The sequence below is a fragment of the Microtus oregoni genome, unplaced genomic scaffold (assembly GCF_018167655.1).
Source record: "Microtus oregoni isolate MIOR12 unplaced genomic scaffold, Mior012 000013F_ref0000133, whole genome shotgun sequence".
In the NCBI taxonomy this organism is placed as follows: Eukaryota; Metazoa; Chordata; class Mammalia; order Rodentia; family Cricetidae; genus Microtus; species Microtus oregoni.
Window position 1 is genome coordinate 2761466 of NW_024543072.1, and position 21724 is coordinate 2783189.

At 45.8% G+C, this 21724-nt stretch overlaps 1 protein-coding gene across 1 annotated transcript in view; it reads right to left on the reverse strand.

Moving 5' to 3' along the window:
* The window catches only part of LOC121455114 (store-operated calcium entry regulator STIMATE), a 41832-nt gene extending 22333 nt beyond the window's left edge, over positions 1 to 19499 (reverse strand). Inside the window, exon 1 of the mRNA XM_041662673.1 lies at positions 19224 to 19499. Within this exon, the coding sequence (XP_041518607.1) occupies positions 19224 to 19383 (160 nt within the window). The 5' untranslated portion in view covers positions 19384 to 19499. The remainder of the gene's footprint in view (positions 1 to 19223) is intronic.
* Positions 19500 to 21724: the final 2225 nt, after the last annotated feature.

A 21724-nucleotide genomic window follows, 5' to 3' on the forward strand; every position in this document is an offset into this window, starting at 1 on the left:
AAGCTAATCCAGGCAGGATGACAAAGGGCACCATCCTTCAGGCATGAAGGTATGGGAACACTTCTCCAGGAAAAGACTCGACACCTGCTGAGTTCTTACTGAGGGTGGAGGAAATACTGAATGGGTGGTGGAAGAAGGTGGGTATAATTACCAGCTAAGGCCACGGGACCAGTTGAGAAACAAGGGTTATAGCAGACCTGAGTGCTTCTGTTGTGGTTTTGCTAAGGTGTTTGTACAGATATTTCCGCTTACTTTCTTTAATATCTACAGCATGTGATATAACATCAATGAAGAGAACATCAGAAGCTACCATTGTTGAGATACCAGAAGAATGTCCCTCAAGGGACACTGTCACCTATTCTAAATTTATAATGTGTTAAGGGTTGTATGAGGGATAATTATATCATGTTAGGCAAAATTAAAGACCTTGTTAAGTACATAATGCATTTGCAATTGTACATGGGATAGTTATATCATGTTGGGTGTAATTATACCTGGTTATTGTTTTCATTTTGAAATTAAGCATGATATAAGAAGATATGACTGTGCGAAGTTGACAAGGATGGAATTGTGATGGCTAAACTTGGCTGTCAACTGACTACACCTGTAATTAACTAAACCCAAGAGGCTGAGCACACCTGTGAGGGATTTTTTCCAAATTAAATCATGTAAAATGGGAAGACCCACTTTTAATCCAGACCATTTGAGATGGGATGATCCACCTTTAATCTGTGCCATTCTTTAGCCGTTGTGAAGGGGCCACATTCACAGAGGCTCTTTGTCCTCCACAGCCCTGGTTAGCAGTGCATGTTCCTATAAACAGACAGCCCATTAGGGAGAACAGGTTCATCCCAGCGTGGTTCCAGAATGCCTCAACGCATCTTCTCGGACAAGCAGACTGAGCTGCCATCTAGACCCTGTGTGCACTCAGCTGGGTTCCTTTGAGGATTTCTGAGGTAGTTTGACCAGTTAAAATTGTGTCAGCTCAGGGAAACTGATAGCTCCCAGAAGGCACTCAAGATAAACTCACCCTAGGATGGCATCACCCTCATTTCCAGGTAAAGAAACTGGTGCTCAGAGCAGTTAAAGAACTACAGGTGGTAACTGGTGATGCTGGGACTAGGACAGTGCCCAGCTTAACTGGCCTGGAATAGTATCAAGTGCAAAGTAAAGCTTGTGAAACTCAGATCTCTACGTAATCTGGATTGCAAAAGTCAAGAAGAGCATCTCAGAGATGAGCACACTAGGAAGGTAAATCTAGGGCTGATAAGATGGCTCAACAGGTAAAGACACTTCCTGTACAAGCCTGGTAACCTGAATTCAATCCCCAAAACCTACATGCATACACCACACACACATGGAAAGGTAGAGGAGAGAACTGGTTCCACAAAGTTGTCCTCTGACCTCCACATGCCTCCAGACTTCAGTGTTTTCAAGAAGGTAAGTCTAGATGGAAGAACAATTCCAGAAGCCATTTAGTCTGGGGGGTGGAGAGGATCTATGTAAGAATAAATCCAAGTTTTATGATACAGTGTAGAAGTTAACCCAGTCTTGGTGTAGGTTAAAAGTGAAGGCATTTTTTAAAGTTCACAGGTACAGACAAGAGGTCAAACTGGCTCCTCTGATAAGCCCTGCTTGTGACCTTTCCTCCTGTCACCCCTTGTAGTTCAGGCTCTTAGGCAACTCCACACCTGCTATGCCAGTGGGAGTGGACCAGAGGAAAGAGAGCCCACGTTTCCCAAGAGTATGCAACATGCCTCACCATCACTGCACTTTCAGCCACCTTCCCATGGCTGCTTCTCCAAGCTCTACTTGTGGGTGCTTGTGGCCAAGGGCACAGTGTTAGCTAGGAAAGTTGGTTACAGGTGGAAAGAGTTCCATTCCTCAGGCCATAGTGTAGAACAAACAGGGACTCAGCAATGAGCATAACTGAATGCGCACCATAGCGAAGGCACAGACACACCAGGATGAGTGGGCTGTGGGGGAAGCAGAGGCCTGGGAAGTAGGACACCGGGGTCTAGTCCTAGCCCAGTCTCTGGCCTGCTGGGAGGCTTAGGTGAGCCACCCAGTGCCTCCAGTTCACATGTACAGGAGTCTTGGACTAAGAGGTGTATATTTTTCTAGTTCTGCTGAGCGACGATACAGTGGGAATGGCCTTAACTCCTAGGAACAACAACAGTCGCCAAAGTGGGGTGTGCGGGGCTAACTGTGAAACCAAAACAGGAGCCACATTGTTACATATTGTTTTTTTTTCCCGAAGATTTATTTATTTATTATGTATACAGTATTCTGCCTGCATGTATGCCTGCATGCCAGAAGAGGGCACTAGATCTCATTACAGATGGTTGTGAGCCACCATGTGGTTGCCGGGAATTGAACAGCCAGTGCTCTTAACCTCTGAGCCATCTTTCCAGCCCAATTGCTATACATTGTTATTAAAGCTCCATACCTTACAAGAGTAAGCTTCTGTTTCCTAAGCCACGGTATCTTGCAACCATGTTTTCAACCTACGCTGAATCGTGACCCTATGATGTATAACCACCCCTTTGCCTTGCTAAACTCCTGAACATGTGATATATGATTGCCTCTTTGCCTTGATGACTCTTCTACACGATGATTTCTTGCACTTATGTACCACGCAGGCAGCCCTGAGCCGATTCCCACTCTTCTGTCCAGCTGCTAACACCCAATTATCTCGACAGCTGTTTTCTATCAACCCTAACCCTTCCCCCATAAAAGAAACTTCAAAAGTCAAGTGAGGGGCTCTCTCTGAAAGCCTGATTTTGGGGGAAGTCACTTCAGCATTCAGAGGTCCAGAGCAGGGCTTCCCTGATGATGTTTTTGAGTCTGACTCAAAACTATATCCTCTCTTGGCTTTGGCTCCACCTTCCTAAGAGTCTAGAATGGATATACACCAATTCCAGAGAAAAGTAAGACCTGGTTCTGCTATTTCTCCTTTAAAACAGGTCTGCTTATGCCACCTACCATCCAAAAAAGCTGCACACAATTCACAAAGTCCTAGAAGAAAAAGGAGAGCTCTCCAACTTGTCCTCAGACTTTACAAGCAGGTGGGCGTGCTGGCCAGTGTTGACCTTTGGACTTGCTCTTCAGCCATGCTACCTGGAGATACTTGGCTAGGTTCTACCACACCTGATGCTATGAACAGGATCCAAATGTGGTAAGCGCAAGAACAGAGCCAAGGAAAGCAGAGTTCAAAGACACGGTCAAGAATCAGAACAGGCAGGGCCCGAGAGGTGGCTCAACAGTGAAGAACACTTGTTGCTATTGCACAGAGCCAGGGTTTGGTTTTCACCACCTACATCATGGCTCACAACCATCCATAACCCCAGTTCCAGGTTCACCAGATATGCACATGGTACACAGACATACATGCAGTCAAAACACCACACATGAAGAAACCTTAAAAAAAATCAGAAGGGGCTGAGAGATTACTTAAATAAATACACTAAAGTATCTATTGTGTTAGCTTGGGGACTTGGGTTTGGATCTTCAGTACTCAAAGTAAAATTCTGGCACCTTTATGTGGTTGTAACCTCAGCTCTGAAGTGGAAGGTGGATCTCTGAAGTTCACTGGCTCCAGTCAGCCCAGCTGAATTAATGAGCTCCAATTTGAGTGACAGACCTTTCCTCAAAAGATGACGTGGAGAAGGACTGAGGAAGGTACTCAAGGTCAATCTCTGGCCTTCCCATGTGCACACGCACACACACGAGTGCACACTAAAAGAGCATCAGGAGAACAGTCACTGTGTGTAACCACATTCTAAAGGAGAGCAGGTGGTTGAACAAAGCCCCTCTATGGTGTCTACTCACAACAGAACAAAGCCAGGCTCTGAACTGCACATGAACTAGGACTTCAGTGCTTGAAAGAGGGCTCCTGGTGCCCCTTTCAGCGAGAAAGGAGCCCATCAAGTGCCCCTTTAAACAGAAGAGGAAACAAAGCCACAACAGAGATTAAAATGTATAAAATAAAAATCACCATATAGTGGGTAGATTTCTTTTCAAGCACTGCCCCCTGTTTGACTCCCACATGTAATTCAGAGCTCACCATATTAACTAAAACAGTCTGAAACCCAGGATGGATTGTAGAGGCAGATTTCTCACTAGTTAAAGGATAAACAGAGCAGTCAAGGAGGCTTGCTAAAAACAAGGCAAAAAGGTAAATCTAAGAAAGGCTAATTGTTGCCAAGTGGTGTTAGTGCTCGCCTTTAATCCCAGCACTCGAGAGGCAGAGGCAGGTGGATCTCTGTGAGTTCAAGGCCAGCCTGGAGTCCCAGGACAGTCAGGATTGTTTCACAGAGAAACTCTGTGTCAAAAAACAAACAAATGAACAAACAAAAAACAAAAAGACTAATTGTCTGAGACTCAGAAGATGGAAGAAGCAGTCAGTGCCTATGCTGGCTTAGATGTTTGCTGGGAAACCCACTTTCCAGAGCACAGGAGTTGGCAATGCTACAACCCAAGCGTGGGACTGTGGCAGTCCGAGTCTACATTCCATCTCTCAGTTCTCACCTTCCCCCATAGGCAGACACACAAGAATGGACCCCCGTCCACTCAGCATGCAAATCTGGACCGTGAGTTGCTTGTTCAAATCATCTGTTTTTCTAGTCAGACTGCAGGCTTTTTTTGGAGAGCAGCAGTCAAGCGTCCCAACTTCTCCATTTCAATTTTGCTCTGTCATGTGACACTGTTACTGGCTACTCTGAAGGCCAGTGGCTTACAACAGACATTTATTACTGGTTTAGATGTGTCATTCTGACATGACCTTTCGTGTGGCTGCATCATCCCTGGGCATCCACATACGTAGCCTCTCGCTACATAAAACTTTTTCAAGAGGTGCTTAACACCTGCCACTTACAGTATCCCACAGAATAATGGGGGGTGTGGAGAGAACAGTAAGCAGGAGGCACTGAGAGCGTATGACTCCTACGTGGTTTGGAGGAAATCTAAAACCATGCTGTTTTTATGCTACCATGGTAGGCATTGTATTTAATGTTAAGAAAGAAATTGAAGAGCTGGACATTTGGTACATGGCCTAAAATCATAACGTTTGGGAGGCTGAGGTCATTCAAGGTCAGTTTCTCCACCGCAATTTGGAAGCCAGGCCCTTGAGGGAAGGAAGGAAGGGAGTTCTTATGCTTATTTCTCTACATGTAATGCCTTTTTCTCTTCTGGCTTTACAGTTTTCTTTCTACAGTATTCTTCAACAATTTGATTTTCCTGTGGCAGTGGGATTTTGTTTCTTCTGACTGGAGTGGGATCTCTGATGTCATAGTTTCCATCAGCTCTGGAAAATATTCAGTCATTATTCATTTTTTCTGCTCCTTCCTCTTTCATCCCTTTAGAATTTCAATTGCATACCAGATTTTTGATATTTTTATGTAAATACAGTAATATTTATTATTATCAGAGCTTTGTTCATTTCTCAGTCTGTCCCTCTCTGTGCTTCAATTTATAATGTTTGTTATGTCTTGGTGTCCAGCATCCTTGTGTGCAGCCCTATTCTCTGTTAAATTGGTCTACGGAATGTTTTGGAAAAGTTATTCTCTATTCCAGAAATTCCATGTGATTCTCTTTAATGTCCCATCGCACTCCTTGTTATGGTCTGATTTTTCTTTAAAACATGCAGAAGGGAGCAGGGAGACAGCTCGATCTGTAAAGCACTTGGTGTGCAAGAATGAAGACCCAAGTTCAGATCCCAGCACACGTGCAGAAGCCTGCAGTGGCAGCATGTGCCTGTAACCTCAGCATTATGGGAGAAGAGCAGACAGATCCTAGACCTCACTGCCCAGACAGCCTTCAATGAGCTCCAGGTTCAGTGAGAGACCCTGTCCCCCCAAAAATAGAGGGCAACTGAGGAAGACAGGTGATACAAACCTTGGACCCTCATGTGTCTGCAAACTGACTGATTTAACTAGCTCTTCAGCCTTGCCTAGCACACTTCTACCCACCTGCTTTCTGTTTCTATGGACTGGCCTTTCAAATATCCCATTGCATTTAGTCCCATGCCTACCAGCCCATGGTAACCATTAACTTATCTGTTGTCACTACAGATTAGAATTACATTTTTCTAAAATTTTATAATGGAGACACTATATATATATATATATATATATATATATATATATATATATTTTATATGGCATTTGTTGTGGACTATTAGTTGCAGATGTGCTACTTTCTTTTATGCTGCATCTGTTTAACTCTGTGAAGCTGTGTTGCTTTGCCTGTCTAAAACATCCGATTGGTCTAATAAAGAGCTAAACGACCAATAGCAAGGCAGGAGAAAGGATAGGTGGGGCTGGCAGGCAGAGAGAATAAAAAGGAGGAGAAATCTGGGAAGAGAAGATCAAGGAGTGAGAGAAGGAGCAGAAGAGGAGGACACCAGGGAGGGTCCAGTCCCCCAGCTACACAAGTAGTAGTGGAGCAAACAGAAAAAAAAAATGGTATAGAGACTAGAGAAAGATTAAATCCCAGAGGCAAAAGATCGATGGGATAATTTAAGTTAGGAAAGCTGGCAAGAAATAAGTCAAGTGAAGGCCAGGCATTCTTAAATAAGAACATTTCCATGTATTTATTTGAAAGCTGGGTGGCGGGCCCCCAAAGAGTAAAGGAGTTAAATCAACAACAGGCATCTGCTCAGCATCTTCAAGCACGAGCATCAGCCATGCTGCTGCACCACATGTCAGTGGCTTACTCCTGGTTGCCAACATGTACCCCATTGCTAAGTCATACTGTTCACGAACATTTGATCTACTCTTTTGTTTTCTTGTTATATTCTGTTGTGTTCTTTCTACTGAATAACCCAGGGATAATACTGCTTGGTTGTATGGGACATGGAACTGTATGGGAACAAGAAACTGGCAAGTGATTTTCCAAAATGCTTGCACTACTTTAATGTCCAACTATAATGTACAAAAGCTGAAAAGGTTATATTCTTTCTGCACTTGGTACTGTTGGCCAGTTTTTTTTTTTTAAATGTTATCCAGCTATGTGGGTGGATAATGGTATCTCATCATTAATTTGCATTCCTTGATGACTAAGATTGTCTTTTCATGTGTTTATTGGCTATTTGTGGATCTTCAGGAGAAATGTTTCTTAATAGCTTTTGCCTTTTTAAAAAGAACATAGTCCCTTTTCACTGAGTTGTAAGAATTCTTCAAATGTTCTAGTTAGTGCTTGATATTGTAAATACTTTCTTGTTTATTATTTACCTTTAAAAAATGAACATTAATTTCAATTGAGAATTCACGTATTTAGAGGGCACACTCTGATGTTTTCATATATGCACACATGTGCAAGGACTAATTTAGGTTAATTATACATCTATCATCTCCCTTATTACATTTTCTCATAAGACATTTAAATTTTCCCCTTTCAATTACTGTAAAATACGTTTTATAATCCTATTTTTGAATTGAATTGACTGAGACCAGTGTTCCTGATTTTAGAATGTTTCAAATTTTGAAATATATATATATATATATATATATATATATATATATATATAGAGAGAGAGAGAGAGAGAGAGAGAGAGAGAGGGCAGAGTCAGGGAGAAGCCATGGAGCTGCCCGGTAAGCCACAGCCTCGTGGTGATATACAGATTAATAGAAATGGGTTAATATAAGAAATGAGCTAGCCAGAAATACACTTATGCTATTGGCCAAACAGCATTGCAAATAATATAGTTTCTGTGTGTTTATTCATGGACCAGGTGGGACAGAAGCCTCCACCAACAAAAACTATTTGGCTGGAACTTCCAGCTCACTCCTGCTTGACCTGGAAAGCCCCAGCTTGTCTCTCCAAATCCCGCCCTCCTTGAGATTCTCCAACAAAGAAAAGGTGTCAAAAAGCTCATTCCACATTCTTGGCTGCTGGGGCAGCTCCTCCCCTGAAGTTGCCAGCAGCCCAAGTCTCCACCTAAGAATTCGTCTTGTCAAAAGTTGGGATTCCATACTTGGGCACAAACCCAGCTTGTGAAGGACACATCACCATCCCTTGCCTACAGGGTATATATGCTCCCTGCTTTATTTTGGAAGCATGACTTCTCCCTCCATCTCTGAAGCTGGAGAACTCATCTGGGAGCTAATTTGCTCAAATAAACCTGTCCTTTGTCTTTTTCAATTAGGCTTGATCTGACTTACTGCATTGGCAGAGAAACCTATTATAATGTTACAGAAAACCTAACAGAAACCAGTAAACTGGATAAGAGAGATGGCTCAGTGGTTAAGAGCACTTGTTGTTCTTCCAGAAGACCTGAGTTCAGTTCTCCTCACCCATGTACTGCAGCTTATGGTCACTGTTAACTCCCTCATTAACCTGCCCTCATGTGTGCATATCCACCCCTACACAATGAAAAGAAGAAACCGGTAAAAACCTAAGTGCTTGTTTCCCTGAGTTCTGGAGCCACCTGAACAAGTTAACCAAGCCCAGTGTGTGGGCTGTATGGACCCCCAACATCAGTGAGTGAGAAGCACAGATAAAGCAACTGGAGGCTTGAACTGGCAGCTAAACAATGGTGACCTCGAATCCTAAGCCCTCTTGCAGGCTCAGAAACAACGCCTGAGGAGATGCTGCCAGAATGGAATTGCATGAGAGGATACTGCACAGTGTCTGCTGCTGCAGAAACGATGGTTTGTTAGAGCTGCTTCAGCTAAGAGAGAAGAAACCCTAAGTTTGTCTCCTTGCCTCAGTGAGAGTTACGAGCCAAGAACAGTGAAGGAAAAGCTCCCATTTCTGGGGTCAGCAGTAGTCCATTTTGTGACTGTGGAAGAAAATGAGCTTTCCTTTCACATAGACGTAGACAGCACTGTTTGCTGGAGCTCCACACTCCTCTGAGGATTTACTGAATGCCTCAAGTGTCCAGTAAGACCCCCCACTGTCCCTGTGAAGAACTCTGACATCTCTGAGTCCTGGAAAGAGCTCTGCTTACAGCTCCCTAGCAACGGCTCTCTCCTTTTCATCATGAGTTCACCACCACCCCCTCAGGGTTCCAAGAGTCCCTAGGAACCCCACAGCAGGTGTCTACAGCTTCATATTGGCTCCTGCAAATTCAGCTGTTTCACTCTCCTCGATTTTGTCTTTTTATTTGTTTTAGTTTTTTTTGAGACATGCTGTGAATATGTCTTATTACCATTGGTTAATAAGCTTATTTGGCCAACAGTCAGGCAGGGTAAAGCTAGGAGGGAAATGCAAACAGAGAGATGGAGGAAAGAAGGCTGAGTCAGGGATACGCCAGCAGCCGTGGGGGAAGCAAGATGTGAGGTAACAAGCCACAAGCCTCGTGGTAAAATACAGAATAATAGAAATGGGTTAATTTAAGTTATAAGAGCTAGTTAATAACATGCTTGATCTAAAAGGCCAAACGATTTGTAATTAATATTAAGCCTCAGTGGTTATTTGGGAACTGGTGAACGGGAGAGAAACCTCCAGTTACAGGGTTTTTTGTGTAGCCCTGACTGTCCTGGAACTAACTCTGTAGACCAGACTGGCCTAGAACTCACAGATATCTGCAAGGCATGCACCACCACAGGGCAGGCCAGCACAAGTTTGCCTTCTTAATGGACCACAACTTTTAGCTAATGTGGGTTCCTCGCTGCTCTTAAATATGGAAAGTCTCTAGGCAGAATGTTGGGAGGAAGACCCTCCTGATCTCCTTTCCATGGGGAAAGCTGTCAGAAGCAGCTGTTGTTCAATGGCTACAAACAAGGGTTTCATATGTTGGCTTACTTTCTGGTTGCTCATAGAAGAAGGGTTAAGTTATTCTTTCACAGGCCAAAGCATCTTCATCTATATCTACTTTTGCACAGACTCAAATGTCAAATTTATCCATACAGGAAAGACTGCTCTGGTTTCAGTGATCCAGTCCTATTGATTCCTAATCTCAAGATGACAAACCTTTATTTTCCCCCACATTGTCCATCATGCCTAGAATACACTGCACTGATGATCTCAGTGAAAACCAAGGGGTCATGGATAACAGGAACCAAATAATGCTGAAGATCTCTACTTATAGAAGACACAGGGGCCCATACTGCACGCGACAGGCAGAAAGGCAGGAGAGCCCAGAGCTGGACTAAGATCCACGGGGTGTGACCTCCACTTTTGTCACTGAACATTAACTTAAGTGCTTGGTGCCTCCGTTTTTCTACATGTAAAACAGGCTAATGTGAGTATTGTCTGAGAAGGCTCATGAGGAGGAATGCACTTACAGGACCCAGTTCCTAATAAGTTCTCTACACAGTAACCAGATCAAACTGGCCACAGCACCTCCACTTTCTGCTTGTGATCTTAACTGCCCAAACAAGGGGATTTTAAAGAGAACACTGACAAACAGATCCTGAATTTACATATTCTTAAAATACCTCTCTGGGGCTAGGAGTGGGTGTGTAGCTCAATGGTACAACATTTAATTAGCACCGACTAGCTCGTGTAAGATTCAGGGCTCAACACTCAGGTCCCAGCACCACCAAAACACTTAATAAATCTCCCTCCAGGTTCCATATTAGTAACAGAGGGGAATATACCACAGCAGAGAGACTTAACCGGTGCTTCAGGTCAGCACCCAGTGAGAAGCTAAAGTCACTTACACAGCAGCTCTGCCCCAAACAGGCAAACCAGATATTATCACAAGCAAAATATAGGCCTGGACCAGGACAGAGTGGCCATGACAGCACCAGGGTGATTGAGGAAACTTCAATATGGGGCTGCATGCTGTACAAGTGCTTCCAAGAGGTCAGGGCAGGGTGTCACAAGTCCAGCTATCCCCAAGTCACCAGTACCATCTAACTGGTCCTGAGCTCCTTCCTGCCACATAACACTGTGGCAGCTGTGGCCAGTAAGGTTCCCACGTCACAGAGCAGAGGCTAGGAAATGCCTCAGGTGGCACGCCTATCTACCCTCTACTTCCTGATGCCTTATATCACCCCAGCAAAAATTCAGCCCGAGTTACTGTCCACATGAACCCAATGCCAGGACCCCCATTACTAGAAAAAGAGACCACACTGTATGTAATGCAGCAACAGCTGGGAGTGATGGCAACATGCCTGTTATCCAGCACTTGGGAGGTTGAGGTGAGAGGATTGTCTTGAGTTTAAGGCGAACCTACAAACTGAGTATCAGGCCAGGCAAGCCTCTGTCTCAAAAAGCTCAACAAATAAAAAAAGGAGGGAAGAAAGGAAGGAGGGAGGGAGGAAGGGAGATAGCTGTCCTCAGAATCCTGTTCCATCCACATTAATGACACCTGTACAACTACAGCATTCTTGTTGGCTGCTCCCCGGATATTCCTCCCTGTTTTGTATCAGTTATTTTCTTAAATACACCCGGGGGCAGGGAAGGGCACTTTTGGCAAGCTAGGAAATGGTGGTGCAGGCCTTTATTCTCAGCAGAGGCAGACAGAACTCTGTGAGTTCAAGATCAGCCTGTTCTACAGAGCGAGTTCCAGGACAGCCAGGGCTACACAGAGAAACCCTGTCTTGAAAATCAAAATGAAACAACAACAACAAATCTCTATTGGTTAAATTAAAAGACATCCAAAACCACCTTTGTTCAATTTCATGTAACAGAGTTAGAATGTTTTGTTATGTTGCCAACAAGTGACAGGATTTCTCAAAGAAAAATCTGAGAGTAGAATTGTAAAACCAGAGTTTTTTCTTTTTTTTCTTCCTATGCTAGCGATCATGCATTCTAGGTCTATCATGGAGTAAAATTCCACCTGTAAACCAGGGTTCTTGACAAAATTAACAGTATGTCTTTCAACACTGTGCCTATAGAACACAACATACTCTTGCCTCTGGCTGCTCCTGTGCTGGCACCACTTTGAGGAGCCCCTGGAACCAAGAACTCAGACTTGCAGTTTGTTCCATCAAAAATACAAGGGCAAGGCCAACCAAGGAGAGCCACAGGTGTGTTACATTTGTTCAAAGATTCTGACACCCACACACTCTATCTCTAGGGCAGTGGTTCTCAACTTCCCTAATGCTACGACCCTTTAATATAGTTCCTAGTGCTGTAGTGACCCCAACCATAAAATTATTTTTGTTGCTTGCTTCTGTTATGAATAGTAATATAAATTCTGATATGCAGGATATCTTATATGAAACCCTTATTGGAGTTTCAACCCACAGGTTGAGAACCATTGCTCTAGGTAAACACATACACACACACACACACACACAATGGGAACAAGCTTGCTTGCTGCACTATTTTGTGTTTCATCTCAACTATACTGCTGAAACAGAAAGATTACTTGACGGCCTCAGGCACTCAGCCAGGACACTCACACCAGGCTGGATCCCAACAGGACAGACTGTGTAGCTGCTGGGCCGAGACTCTGAAAACCCAGTTTCTGCCTTTTCTCTCTGCATTAGTTCTGATCACTCTAAAAACATCTAGGAAAATGGAGAGTCCTGTGAAGTATACAGGTGAATTTAAGGGGCCTGGAAAAGCCTGAAGACTAGAAGACACTGGAAGGAGGGAGTATCTGGGGAGAGAGTGGGTTTTGGCACCATGGGTGACCTGGTCTGCACACTCAACTTTGTGCATACAGAAACAAAGAAAAAGCACAAAGGCCCTGATACTTATCAACACCAGGTACAGGAAAAGCCAGACCCTGCACTCTGTCTTTAAGAAGGACGACGCCTTATCCACCAGGCAACTAGAAGCCAGTTAACAGTGAGGACTGTGCTTGGTTTTCACCCACAGGAGCCCTCAAAGGTGGACTACAGGTTCTGCTTATTGACTGTGTGACCCTGAGCAAACTTCTCTGTGACTTAGTTTCCACTCTACAAGGGGGTACTACAAGTATCTGTAAATCCACATTTCTTTTTTTATTTATTTTCATTTTATTGGTGTTTTGCCTGTATATGTCTATATGAGGGCGTTGAATCCTGAAGTTACAGACGGTTGTGAGCTGCAATGTGGGTGCTGGGAATTGAACCTGGTTTCCCTGGAAGAACAGTCAGTGCTCTTAACTGCTGAGCCTTCTCTCCAATCCCCATAACCTAATGATTTTAATGTGATCAATTATCAGAGGACAATTTAAAGTGACAGACAGTATGGTGACAAGAAAATCACACTGGGCAGCATGTGGTACACCCTGTAATCTCAGCACTCAGGAAGTAGAACAAGGAGATTGCCACAACTTCCGGGCCAGTCAGGGCCACAAAGTGAGACCCTGTGTCTCACTATGAGTCACGAAAAATCAGGTAGGGGAAAGACTTAGAGGAAAGGAAAAAAGGAGGAAAATAAAGATTGCTCAGAGCCAGAACTGTAGTAAAAAGCAGTCATGCACACAGACCGTCAGTGGCTCTGTGAGGGATGGACAGGACAGGCAGGACAGGAAGAAGCTGGCAGTGGTGAGAGTTCCGCTCTGCATCTACGAAGGCCTGAGGTGAAGCTCCTGGTTTACAAACAGAACGCTTCCTCCCAGGACTCCTGTGGGCTCACCAAGTGCTCAGCACAAGAGTCAGGAAGAGCCAGCTCTAGTGGCCAGGACAACCAGCGACCACCAAATGCCTGAGCAAAAGAAAGCCCATGAGAGGAGGCAGTTTGTCACCTGGAATGCTCAGTCTCAGCGTACCCCTGTTCTCTTGAGGTCCCCGTGAGAAATCACAGGGAAAACACAGGAAAAAGCTGGTGGAGCTGGTATGGAATCCTCCTAAGACCACAGCTCTGGGTACACTCTCATTTGAAATTCACACTGACCTGCTGGTTGAAATGAAAGTCTGTTTTGTTTTTAATTTTTTTTTTTTACTATGGACTCTATATGAAGAGGGCCAAAAATACTGTTCAAACATTGTTTCATGTAAGAACACTGTACAAACAAGGAGGGTAGAGAGGAAATCCCTATCCAAAAACCAAGTTAAAAGCACTTGGGAGATGTTCTTCCACGGGCCCTCTGAATGCACATGATGCACTAAGGAGGGTAATGACATCACCCCCACCCAGCACCCACAAAGAACCAGATGTAGCCGACACCGATCCTTGAAGACTTCCAATCCCCAGAAATCCAAGGCCCAGAAGAGAGAATTACCATTCCCATCTTGCAAGGGAAGAAAACCAGAACTTTGAGGAATACCTACACTGCTTAAGGACAGAAGCAGAGACCCAGGTGTGGCCTGGAACCACAGTCAAAGGTCCTGCTATTTTTAACTTCTTCTGAAGAAACTCCATTAACGCAGCTTCATCTTCATGGAAATGTTATACTAATTATAAAGGGTTTAAACAGATCATTAGAGCAGCAGAGGTCTTATAGGCCCCTATAGAGCAACACTTGGCCAAGAGGTATTTAATAATTTTTAAAATGCATTTGATGAAATTATCTTAAAATTCAGATTGTCTCCTAATTCATGCAACTCCCAATTAATAAATTTTGATTATAAATGAAGTGAGAGAATGCCATTTGGACAAATGCTATCAAAGAAATGAACATCTAGAAACCCAAGTCTCCTGAAATGAATGCCCTGAACTAACCGCGTGCTAACATCAACACACTACTTTCCCTAGTGGGCACCCACAGCCTGGACAGAAAAAAGAACGCTCTTTCTTTCCAAGTGGAAAGGGGTATGTGCCATGTGCTGTGCCGGGAGACACTGCCTTTACAGCCTTACAACCCCAGCTCACAGTGAGGTACAGCTTTTTTCTTTCTTTTTTTGTTTTGTTTTTCTGAGATAGGGTTTCTCAGTAGCTATGGAGCCAGTCCCGAAACTTGCTCTGTAGACCAGGCTGGCCTTGAACTCACACAGACGTGCCCGCCTCTGCCTCCTGGGTGTTGGGATTAAAGGCATGTGCCACCACCACCTGGCAGCTTGCTTTCTTTACAAGGAAGTAACCTCTAGGTAAAGGTTACCAAATAACAAGGTTTCCACTCTGGAAGCATGGAAGTGAGAGTACTTTTACAAGGGAGAAATGAGGAGTCCTCCCACTTCCAACCAAGGAGTAACTGGCCTTTCTTGATTTTTTTGGGTTGTTTTGAGATAGGTTCTATCCACATAATGCTGGCTGTCCTGGAACTTTCTCTGTAGACCAGGCTGGCCTTGAACTCTCAGATCCACCTGACTCTGCCTCCCAAGTGTTGGCATTAGAGGTGTGTGCCACCACCGCCCAGCAAGGCCTTGACAGCATTAACAGTGACACGCAGCACCTCTTAAGGAGTGTTCATACATTAAAAGTTTATATGAATTTAATTGCTCTAAACTGGGGAGCCCTGGGGTCAGTGAAAAACACAGATGCCCAAGGAGCCACTCAGAAACCTGTGAAATGTGGACACTTTACATTTCCACAGTGGAGTCTTCCGAAGGCCAGCGTCACTAAAAAAACAAGAGTGTGTGCACAAGCAGCGGGGCTGGAGATGTGTCCAAGGGGCAGAACACTGGCCTGTCATGGTGAGGCCCAGGCTCTTTCTAAGCACTGCGACAGCAAAGCCACACTGAGCAGTTGAGCCAACGGTTCAAAACTGAGCTGTAAAATAAAATGGCATTTGGGGAAATGTGAACACGCAGTGGATATCAGATGACGATGATATGGAGTTACTGGTCCTCTTAGGAGGGCTGTCCTTTAGGAGATAGCTGAAGTATTCAGGTAATGCCCGCAACTTTTCTTCAAATGGCTCAGGAAAAATGTTATAAAGAGAAAAGCTTGACAAAGTGTGAACTTACGAAACTAGGTAGCAGGCTGGCATTTGCTTTTCTGACATTTTCTAAAGGTAAAACTGTAATGGGATACAGAGAGGTGACTACAGAGACAATGCACCTACTTGGTATGTATAGAGAGCACACAGGGAGGCCAGTTCTGCAGGAGTGAAAAATAACATACACTTTTATCCAAGATTAACGTGTTAAAGCTGGTGGACTGCTGGGGATTTTTGCTTTGGGTCACAGGAAAAGAGCTATCACTTCTCAGTGCCAGTATCCTGTTGGTACAATCTGGATCCATTTCTACCAGCTTGCTAGTCCCCCTATCTGTGACATTAGAACACACAGGCACATTTACCCAAGCTGTCAAAATGCTTGTTCTGTTAAAAGCCAATTGTGTCCACACGTCAGCTCAGAACCCTGACTGCAACGGTGAAGGAAGCTTGAGTGTGCTCTGCACTCACAGTCCTGGGGGTCAGCACCCCCAAAAGCCAATACACACAGGCCAATGCCGACCTTCGGCTGATGGCTAGATGGCTTTCCTACACTGGAATAGTTTGCCGAGCTCCACAACTGCTCGGCTACATTCTGCTGCAACGCCAGTCTGAGTGACTTCAGTGAGGCAGACTCTGAGACAAAGACACCACACAAGAGGGACTGCTGGGCAGGCAGATCATGACAAAGCTCCTTGCTCACAGTATTTCTATGTAGATACCCAGTCAGTTTCATAACATCTCTGAAAACTCAGAGCGGCTATACAATCTATAATCGGGCTTGAGTTTGCTGGGCATTCCCTGCACAGGGCTCCTTAGCAGAAAGCTCTGGGACGGCTACCTACTTGACTCATAGAGTGACGCTGCCACCAGCGGCTGGTGGCCTCTAACAGTCTGCATGATTGCACAGAATGAAGAACAGGATGCATACGGAACCTAGCATAGTTGCTTTAACTACCTAGTCTGAGTCAGTCTGCAACTTCCAGACACAACACAAGACATCAATCAGAGCACCAGGGAGAGAAATACTTGTGAGAACCCAAATTTTTTTCTGGGTGATATTAAGGTATGTTTAAATCCTTCCTCTAGTACAAAGCTCACCCTCACATACCGGGGTAGAAAACACAGCAATGAGGGCAAAGTGATTTTACGCACAGATAAAGAATAAACGCAGGGGTCTGAGGATCCACGGCAACCAGGAGTGTAAAGGAGGAAACATCAGAGCCTCTCAGGCAGAGAAGTGGGTGTATCGTACTACAGCAAGAGTGGGTCAGGCGAGGATGTAAGGTCCCGGTAGCGGAACTGGGAGAGAACCCAGACAGACACTCACTCCACTGCCTTAAGGGACACAGTACCGGTAAGGTGGCTCCACCCCTACCCCAAGGGCTTCCAGTTGGGCTCTGGCTCAGAAGGCTGGCCCTTGGTTCCAGCAGCTCAGACAGACAGATTCTGTGACCAGGAAAGCAGATGTAGACCAACAGCTGGTAGCAGATGCGCTTCTCCAGCAAAAATCTAGTCCACAGTGTAAGGCAGCCCCTTAGGAATCCCTTCCTGGCTATTCAAAATGGAAAAGCCCCACAGTTATATTTCAGCAGGGCCAAGACTGTGCTGCAAAGGGTTGGACCTCCTGGTCACGCCGCAGTCTCATCATCTGGACTTGCTCTACCTGCTTCATAGGTCCAGGATGACCCGGTATGGCCTCCCGGTTCATCACTCAGCGCCTAACGGCCACTCTCATGAACCTCTTCCACATGGAGCCTTCTCCTGAACGGGAATCTACTTTCTCAGTTAAGTTAGTAAATGCTCGCAGGAAGTACTAGCCCACTGGGATGTGTACAGAAATTCGCGCTGAAGATTAAGGAAGGAGGTGAGAGTGTCCCTGAAGACTCGCAGGGCCAGTGCTGCCACTCTGCGCACACTGACCACAGCACAGTTCTCATCAGTGAGCAACTCTGCCCTGACACAATCACATCTCACTCTCGGAATCACAAGTGCGAAACCCGAGGGGGCACACCGGACCAATAGCACCAATCGAGCCCAGGAGAACAGTCAAAATCTCAGGTTTTGCATAATAAAAATGAGACCTGTCATTCCGGAGAAAGGAATGGCGGCTGAGGAGAGGAAGCGAGACAGGAAGAAGGCCCATTCACAGCAGCGTGTGCACCTGTCAGCGACCCAGTCTGGCTAAGTTGTCACCAACTGTTACTGTGGGAACGAACGAATGAGCAGAGAAAATGGCAAGGCAAGCAGGGATGGAAAAGAAAAAGTGACAAACACATGGACAGTTGGGTGCTTCTTGTTCAGGGCCAAGCAGTCAGAAAGAGTGGCCAGGAGCAGAGGCTCTCCAGGGACAACTGAAGCCTACGAGAGTTTGCCCAAAGAAACCTCTTGTTACAGATAAGCAAGGCTAACCCAACATCTCCATTCAGCTGCAGGAGCTCCCCTCCCCCCAGACTGAAGAGCAGATGTTGCTGGAACTCCCCATTCTGCCTACAGAGAACAGTTTTGAGAACAAATCAGTTTTGGAATTAGTGCCACAGTACAGCTTAGCTATAACTCCCCTCTAACACATCCCTGGGACACGCCCAGGACTATGCGCGAATATACCTCCATCCTTTAATACCAGGAGGATGCCCATCAGGGAAACAACACAACCTTCTAACCCCCCGGGGGGGACTCAAGGTCCTTACCCCAGCCCACGGGACAAGGGCCAAATGAGACTTCCTTCCTTACTACCAAACTCTCAGAGAAGAGCCTCTAGGACTCAGCATGGAGATCCTGAGACACTATAGCCTTCTCCATCGAGCCAACCAGGATGTCAGAGTTTCACGGAAAAAGAGGAAATTTAGACTGTAAATAACAAACATGGTTTGGGAAGAACAGCCAGGAAACTTCAGATACAACTTAATTAGGAAAGCTTGGGATAGAGCTGAACAGGTGGAGAAGAAAAAGAAGAATGAGACGTGGGGACCAAGGCAGTACCAGAGGATCTTTCCTGAACAATGGAGGGATTAGGACTGGGGACGCGCGGCAATGTGGTGACCCGGACTGCACAGCCCGAACACTACAGGTGGGTGTGGGTGCGGGATCCAAACGCCAACAGAGAGGGCAAACGTCAGGAGAGAAGGATCAGAAGAGTCTAGCGTTAGACTAGTAGGGACTTAAGGTTATGCGGTCTAAGAGCCAAGGGGAGGCTGAGAGGAGACCCGGAGAAGGAGCTGAGAGCCGTGCCACCTTTGGGAGTGGATCTCGGTCCGTACCGGAAAGTGAGGTACCCTTAATTTGCGATGGCAAGGTAGGAGGGGTCAGTTTTAGGCTGGCATCTGGTAAGAGACAAGTCTAAGACGGCGAGGGGCAGGGGCACTCCTGGCCCAAAGCAGCCGTGATAAGCCGAGGAGTGTGAGGGTCCGGGACTCCCTTCCAGACTGCGAACGCCCAGCACGGTCTCGCGGGAGAGGGAGGCACCGCAGCCCTAGGGCCCGGTCCCCAGGCCGGAACTCTACGGGCAGGAGGGTCCCTGGGGTGGGGCTGGCCCGCGGCCGGCGACGGGGCCGGGGAGAAGCTGGGGTCCCGGACTCACGCATCAATGTGCTGAAGGCCACGACGCCGAGCAGCCCCTGCAGGAAGATGCCGAAACTGTGCATGAGCGCGCCGCTCTCACAGCGGCCCGCCCCGGACGCGACCGTGGAGGCCGGCCCTCCCGGCAGTCCGCGGCTCACGTTCCCTCCCGAGCCTTGCATGGCGGCCTGGCGGCAGGGCGCGAGGGGCCGCCCGGCCTCGCTGCAGCCCGGGCCGCGCCGCCCAGCCGCGACCCGGGACCTGGAGCTGGGAACCGGTACCTCAGCTCGCGGCCGCCCCGGCGCCGCGCGTAACCCTACGTCTGAGATCGCAGAGCTTGATTGGTCGGGCCAGGCGTGAGGCGGGCTTCGCCTCTCCGGGGGCGGGGCTCCGGCCAGGGCTAGGGGGCGGGGCCGAGGGGAATCTGCAGGTAGACAGAGCAGGTGAGCCAGACTGTGTTAAAGAAAATCCACAGAATCTGGTGCTTTATCTAGGTCTTGAGGGTAGCGTCAGGGACAGTGATTAAGTCTGTCGTTAGATCCCTTTACCCTTCAAGGTGAGTGAATCTTTTATCCCTGGACATGGATTTTGCCCCCAGATTTGGATTCACCACTTCAGAAATGGAGCCCAGTAACTTGCAGCTACATTATGCTGAAGCAAGGTGTTCAATCTCAGACTGTTTTCTTGCCACGCCAGACACTGAATGTTCTACTTTTATGGTCAAAAGCCAGAGGATTAGATTCATTAGCCAATGCTCCAAAGTGAGTCGTCCCCCGAATCCTAAACATAATTTGTGGAGTTTTTGTTTTGAAACAGGATTTTATATAGTCCAGGCGGATGGACAAACAAGGATAGCCTTGAACTCCTGATCCCTAGCCTGCACCCAAGCTCTGGGATTACAGGCCCGTGACTCCAGTCTGATTTTGCTGTGTTGTTTGAGATTGGGGTCTTGTTGAATTGCCTAGGCTGATCTGGAACTTCTGGACTCAAATGATCCTTTCACCTCTGCCTCCAAGGGAGCACTAAACTTGGCTCCTTTTTCCTTCAACCCAGCCACTTTTTCTAGAAGAGTGAATTTAAATGAGAAGTTAGCATGTGCATGTCCCTGCTTTGCTCACTTATGAGGTATGATTACAAATTGAATTTATTTATTTATTTATTTATTATGTATACAGTGTTCTACCTGCACATATCCCTGCAGGCCAGAAGAGGGCACCAGACCCCATTACAGATGGTTGTGAGCCACCATGTGGTTGCCGGGAATTGAACTCAGAACCTTTGGAAGAGCAGGCAATGCTCTTAACCTCTGAGCCATCTCTCCAGCCCCCAAATTGAATTTTTTTTAAAACCAGGTCTGGAACATGTTATATAGACCAGGATCTGCCGGCCTCTGCCTCAAGGCATACACCACCACACCCAGCCTGATTTTTTTTTAATGCTAACGATGGATATTTGCTGATCTTCAATATACCAGTGTGCAGACACACACCCATTTAACTCTTCCTACCCAGACTCCTAGACTTCTCTGGTGTCTCTCTAGACTCCTATTGGAGTCCCAGAGCCCTGACCTTCCTGCTCCATGTCAATGAACATATGTGTGATACAGGTCCAACTTATTATTATTGTTGAATAATAAATAATATCTCAGAAGAAATCTCCCCAAGAAGTTCTAATTATCAAAGAGGTCTAAATGATATCTAAAGATTTCCTAGGTTAGCAGGAATAATAACTCTATAATTCATAAGAAAGTGCAATTCTCCAGCCTCTCGACCTACTCATATAGCATTCTGACTGTATGGATGCTGCTTCCTCCTCCTGCTCACGCAGCAAGCCCACCTGACCGCCCTCCCCACTGTGTGCACATTTTCCTTGTGTGCAATGCTTTTCAGACTGTTAGAGGTAGGACAGAGTCAGCTGTGTGACCTGAGGATGAGCTTCCTGAAGGTAGAACTAGTCTTGATTCACTCTTGAATCCAACAGATTTAGCATACGACAAATGTAAATTTAACTGAATTTTAACTTAAATTAGAAAATTCTCCACAAATTTACTGACCATGGGGGAAACATTAAGAAACAAAATGGAAAAAGGAAAGTTAAAACTGCATTATTCCCTGTAAGTTCAAGAAGGATCTTATTAAAAAAAAAAAAACAACAACAAAAAAAACACCTAACAGATACAGTTCATGTTCAGGAGAACCAGAGAATGTGTCTTAAAGCAGAAGAGACTATAACTGGGCATGAGATTATTAGTTACAACCAGGTGATGGTGGCACACACAAATCCCAGCACTCAGGAGGCAGAGGCAGGTGGATTTCTGAGTTCAAGGCCATTCTGGTCTACAGAGCAAGTTCTAGGACAGCCAAGGCTATACAGAAAAACCTTGTCTAGAAAAACAGAACAAAACAAACAAACAAAAAGATTATTAGTTACTTGAAGACATAGTTCAAGAAAAAATTGCACATAGAGGTGAAAAATGTTTGGGATAAAACACTGCCCTGTACACATTCATATATGGATGATTCT